Genomic DNA, 6000 nt, shown 5'->3' on the forward strand with positions numbered 1-6000 from the left:
CTTCAAAGGGAAATACCTTTGCTACAAGAAAAGCCAATATCAACGATGTATCAACAATTTCTGGCTTTCCTCATTGCAGTCCTCAATTGTCTAGAAAGCAATGCAATGAATGCTTAATTAGCTAGGCTACAACCTATCTCTGTATTTTAAATATTGCAAAGGGAGTCGATGGGCAACGACTCTCTTGCCTTATTGTCAATTGACCTTCAATACCGTCATTTCTACTAGTTTATAGTTCTGGTGAAAACAACTCTCAAAATTAAGGACCACCTCCCTGAGCTCCTAGCTAGGCTTAATGATCCCTAAGTTGATTAATTAGCTAGGTGTTAATAGGGTCTTGTATGTGATTAATTACAAGCAGCTTCTTGTAGGTAGTGTCTGCTTTTTTCCAACACATAATTGGATAAAAACCAAAATCCGACTGTTGAATTTGGATTAAACCCACCGTTTTTTAGTTATCCAATTATGCTTTATATATTTTACTTTGACACGTTGAATTTTTATTTTTGCTGTAATTTTTTACTTATTTTGAATGCTTATTTTGCTCTTTAGTTGACAAATGACTAGTTTTAATGTTGTGTCAATTAATTCCTCATATCAAGCAATATTTAATTATAATTTTTCTAATAATTACATTTCATTTTAAGTTAATTCTGTATATCATATTATTGGTAATTAATTTGTTATTATGAATATTGATTATGTTTCATTTGATTTGGGTTTTCATTTGCCAAAATTATTTGATTGAGATGTTTCTAGGTGCAAAATCCTTATGGGCACTAAAGAAAACAATCCAAACAAATATTTTAAACTTAAAAAACTTCAACAAGTAGTTTGTCTCAAGAAAGCTTTGGAAGTGTTACAAAGCTTTAGGTGTGAAGAGAAATAGAGATGGTGGTTCTCTATTCATAGGCTTGTGGGAGTGGGAAGTTATTCTAATCCTTCAATGTAGGACAATTGCACAAAATGCACTCACAAAGGGAGGGAAGTTGAACCGGGTATGGGGGTTAAGTGGGTTGAAAAGCAGGTTTTTTGTGAGAGAAAGTGGTTAATCCAACTGGGAAAAGGATTGAGTCAGGGTGCGGGTCAAGCTCAATTTGCAAACGGAGCGAGTTGACTGGGAGGCGGGTTGCGCATGCGGATCGAGCAGCTAGTGAAAACGACACGTCGTATGCGAGCAAGCAGCCAGGATTCCTCGTCGTCTGTACGGGTGTGTGCTGTGACGCACTTGATTCTTGTCAAGCACTGGTGCATCTGAGCCGTCCAATCTGGCGTGATCGAAGCTCCAGATTGGGCCACGTCAGCGTCTAATTTCATTTTAATTTTCTTATTTTTCGAATTTCTTTAAACTTAAATAATTCATCAAAAATTTATTTGAGCTCCGAAAATTCCTACGAACTCGTAGGACTGGGTACTAATTATCTATGGCCTCAAAATATTATTTTCATCTCCAGAATTTTTGTGAAAAATACAACTTCTCTATATAAAATTCTGAAAAATTAAATAATAACCTAAAATGATTGTCCAACTTTGAAAATTCATAATACCTTCATCTGAACTCAAATTTCGACAAACCAAATGTCGTTATTCTCAGAAAAATGAGTTCTACACTACCAAGGTTTATCTTTAGTCACTTGGTCTTTAAAAAAATTCGTCCACTTAGAGAAATAAATTTAACAAACCAAAATAAAATAAAATACTTAAAAATTCTAGAGTCTCACAACTTCCTCTATTTTTCCACAACTTGGGTCCCCATCTTCCTCTGTTTTAAACTTTGTTATTTCCTTGCCTCTTGCTCTATTTTTTTTTTTTTTTCCTATGAGTTCCATGAAGACAATGACCAGTGACTCAGTGAGATATCTTTCAAAGTTTCAACCCAAGTCAATCAAGTCAATAACACAAAGTTTATAAAAATAAAATAAAACAATAACACAAAGTTTCATTGACCATGACCCAAGTCAATCAACCTGTCCTGTACGTATTGAGACTGTCAAACACATCATACATATGAATTGCATAATTATACATATGAATTGCATAATTATACATATGATCTTCATCCCAAAGAGTAAGAGCAGGGTCTGATACTCTGATTACTAATTATTATCAAAATTATGCCCAAAATGACCCTCTTGTACTTTCTCTCTATTCTCATTAGCTTCCTCAGCTTCAGCTTAACCACTGAAGCTGTTTACCTCGACCACATCTGCCCAAACACCACCACCTTCACCCCCAACTCCACCTTCCAAACCAACCTCAACCGCCTCCTCTCCACCCTCTCCTCCAATGCCACCTTCAAGACCGGCTTCTACAACGCTACCGTCGGCCAAAACTCCCACAACGCCGTCTACGGCCTCTTCCAATGCCGCGGTGACCTCACCAGCGAAGCTTGCAAAACCTGCGTCAACACCACAACCTCCGAAGCACGTACACGCTGCCCAATTGAAAAAGAGGTGGTGATCTGGTACGACGAGTGCATGCTACGCTACTCCACCCAGTCGTTCTTCTCCGTCGCCGTCGAGTCGCCCGTCGTGTATGGGAAGAACGGCGGGAGCGTGACCGACGTCACCGACCTGACCCGGTTCAATCAAGTACTGGGGACGAGTATGAGTAAGGTGGCCACCGAGGCTGCCAGTGATGGCGGCAAGTTCGCGACCAACCAAGCGAAAGTTAGTGCGCGGGACCTGACCACAGTTGTTTCGGTGTACAGCCTCGGGCAGTGTACGCTGGACCTGACCACAGCGGATTGCAATCGGTGTCTTCAGGGGGCTATAGCGCTGTTGCCAGATTGTTGTAGTGGAAAGGTTGGGGGACGAGTTCTGAATCCCAGTTGTAATGTCAGGTATGAACTGTACCCTTTTTACCAGATCTCCGGCGCTGCAACGGCGCCTCAGCCGGCGGCTCTTCCTCCCCTTCCTCCGGGCTCGCCCGTGAGGCCTAAAGGTAATTAAAGTCAACCCACTAGCTACTAGCCTAGTACCATATTAATGAATTTAATTAATTGTGTCAAGAATATGCATGAATTTAATAATCTCCATCCTTTCACTATGACAAACGTTAGCACATTAACAAAACATACAGTTGAAAAATTCATAATCATGGATCAAAATATAATATATAGTTAAAAATTCATAATCATGGATCAAAATACATAGTTAAAAAATTCAATCTAGAGTACTATTGTTTATGCAGGAAAAAGCAAAATCCCAACGCGCACAATCGTCTCCATTGTTGCTCCAATTGCCGTCTCCATCCTACTTTTTGTATTGGGCTGCTGTTTCATAACTAGGAGAGCAAGAAAGAAGTACAATGCAATAGAGGAAGAAAGCGGTAAAAGAATAAAAATTACAGTTTGTGACATGATCATAAAGATCTTTTATATCATCGTCTTAATTTCTACATTATGCTACTGTAGTTAAGTCTTTTGAAAACTCAGTACATTCACTGTTCGGTTGTGTAGGTGAGAATGACATCACTACTGTGGAGTCTTTGCAATTTGATTTTGGTACCATTGAAGCCGCCACAAACAATTTCTCTGATGAGAACAAGTTAGGCGAAGGTGGATTTGGTCAAGTTTACAAGGTATGAAATCAGTGATTATTTAAAGTCTAGAAATTTCCATTTCCTGCATGAAAATCTTAAATCTGAATAATGTCAGAACCTAAGAACTAAGATGGGATTAAAAGTTTTGTAAAAATCACCACTCTATCGATTGATTAAAGTTTGTTCTCAGGGTATTCTCTCGAGTGGGGAAGAAATAGCTGTGAAAAGGCTATCACGAAGTTCTGGCCAAGGTGCAGAAGAATTTAAGAATGAAATGGTATTGGTTGCCAAGCTTCAACACAGAAATCTGGTTAGGCTATTGGGATTTTGCTTGGAAGGAGAAGAAAAGATACTTGTTTATGAATATGTGCTCAACAAAAGCCTTGACTATTTTCTGTTTGGTATGTAGTTTGTACACTGAAACGTCTGATAGTCTTTCCTTCTGCAAAAGCATTACTTCAATACGTATTTGAATCCAATTCCTTGACTACTTGCTTTTGATGATTTTACAGACCCTGAGAAACAAGGACAATTGGATTGGTCAAGACGTTACAAGATTATTGGAGGGATTGCTCGAGGAATTATGTATCTACATGAAGATTCCCGGCTGAGGATTATACACCGTGATCTCAAAGCCAGCAATATATTGTTGGATAGGGAATTGCTTCCAAAAATATCTGACTTTGGCATGGCTAGGATTTTTGGGGTTGACCAAACTCAAGCAAACACAAATAGAATTGTGGGAACATAGTGAGTTCTCATTCGTCTTTTCTTTTCCCCTCACACCTTCTGTTTTGCACAATCTTGATACTTCGTAATATCTGGATTAACTCATACGAGGATGATATTATCTTTGAATCATAGTTCATGCTCTGTGTATAGTGGAAGCCAATTAGCCTTGAACCAAATTGAAATGGATCGATTAAATTATAAAATTGAATATGAAAAGTTTCCTCATTATCCTTTTGCTAAAATTTCTATTCTGATGGTGCTGCTTGCAGTGGATACATGTCTCCGGAATATGCAATGCACGGACAATTTTCTGTCAAGTCCGATCTATATAGTTTTGGTGTTTTAGTGTTAGAAATTATCAGCGGCAAAAAGAACAGTCATTTCCTTGAAATGAATTCTGCTGAGGACATCGTGAGATATGTAAGCTTAAACCGAAAACTGTAGTTTTGTTCTCCTGTGCATCTTGACTAACATTGATAACAACATAAATCAAACTGTTGAGTTCATGCAGGCTTGGAAACTATGGAGAGATGAGACAGCTTTGGAATTGTTGGATCCAAGAATGAGAGATTCTTATTCGAGGAGCGAAGTTATGAGATGTGTACATATTGGGTTACTTTGTGTTCAGGAAGATCCAGCTGACCGGCCTACAATGCAATCTGTAGTTCTCATGCTTAATAGCTACTCTGTTACTCTGCCACTACCCCAACAGCCAGCATTTGTCTTTCAAAGTAGTACAACCGAGGGATACATGCCAAAGATAACACTGGAGTCTGGTCAATCAATCAGCAAGTCAACTCCGTCTATTGATGATGGATCTATCACCGAAGTATACCCTCGATAGTTTGAGTAAATTCACAAGGTCTTATCTAGTAGTAATATCTGGTTGCATATGAATGTTGTTAGGACTCTGAGTTTCAATATCTTTATTTTGAGTAAAAATTGTATCTGCCTACTATTAGTGTACGACCCAGTCCATAGTCTTAGGACCTATACATGTGAAGACCAAAGAGAGAGAAACCTTTTCCACATAACGTGATAGACATGTTTTGGCATTCACACCTGTGTGTTGTCGTCTTAGAAAAGACTTCTGGTTTGTGGTCTGGGTTGAATCTTGTTCAGTTTATGGTTGCCTACCCCTTTAAATCCTTGGTCCCAACACAGGCAAAAAGTCAATCCTCAATAGGAAGAACGTATAATGAGATTAATTAGGTAGTTCTGGTCACATCACTGTCTTGTATTAATGGCTGGAGTCATGAATACAAGCTTATTTTCTGGTCAGTCTGTAAATAATCAATAATATATAACATCAAATACCTACAATTTGTAGAAGAAGCTTGATTTTTACCGTAGTGAGACCGACACATGAGGTGGTCGTGGTGAGGCCAGGGGTTGTTAGCTAGAAAGGCAATGGGGTTCGCCGAAAGAGTTCCAAGAGGATTTGCAACCTAAGGCAGAGTGCTCAGCTTCTTATACAGAATAATGTATTTGAGTGTAAAATAACAATGACTGTTGGCTACATGTTCCTGGACCAAGAGTCTCATCCTAATACCCTGAAAATGCATGAGACAGCTTCAAATTCATATGGTTGCATAAAATTGAACCCTTCTTCAATTATTGAAGACCGAAGGAAAAACAAGAACACAGTTTGGCTGAAAAGTCCATCCCATTAGTCTTATCCCTCTATCCCCAATTCGTATTCATCAATGACTTTTCAATAATCTT

The 6000-nt window shown here is 38.7% G+C and overlaps 1 protein-coding gene across 1 annotated transcript; it reads left to right on the plus strand.

Moving 5' to 3' along the window:
* Nucleotides 1–2057: 2057 nt before the first annotated feature.
* LOC147298640 (cysteine-rich receptor-like protein kinase 10) lies at nucleotides 2058–5338 on the plus strand. The gene is made up of 7 exons (XM_086245268.1): nucleotides 2058–2943; nucleotides 3193–3330; nucleotides 3461–3582; nucleotides 3734–3944; nucleotides 4056–4293; nucleotides 4545–4695; nucleotides 4787–5338. The coding sequence occupies exons 1-7, from the start codon at nucleotides 2115–2117 to the stop codon at nucleotides 5117–5119; spliced, it is 2022 nt and encodes a 673-aa protein (XP_086101394.1). The 5' UTR covers nucleotides 2058–2114; the 3' UTR covers nucleotides 5120–5338.
* The last annotated feature ends 662 nt before the right edge of the window (nucleotides 5339–6000 follow it).

Source organism: Dryas octopetala, chromosome 1 (assembly GCF_963921425.1).
Source record: "Dryas octopetala chromosome 1, drDryOcto1.1, whole genome shotgun sequence".
In the NCBI taxonomy this organism is placed as follows: domain Eukaryota; kingdom Viridiplantae; phylum Streptophyta; class Magnoliopsida; order Rosales; family Rosaceae; genus Dryas; species Dryas octopetala.

Excerpts from the sequence above, each read along its gene's own strand:
- LOC147298640 (XM_086245268.1), top strand. The coding sequence starts at position 2,115 with ATGCCCAAAATGACCCTCTTGTACTTTCTCTCTATTCTCATTAGCTTC. Across the intron at positions 3,583-3,733 it reads GATTTGGTCAAGTTTACAAG|GGTATTCTCTCGAGTGGGGA; the intron begins GTATGAAATCAG and ends GTTTGTTCTCAG. Across the intron at positions 4,294-4,544 it reads AATAGAATTGTGGGAACATA|TGGATACATGTCTCCGGAAT; the intron begins GTGAGTTCTCAT and ends TGCTGCTTGCAG.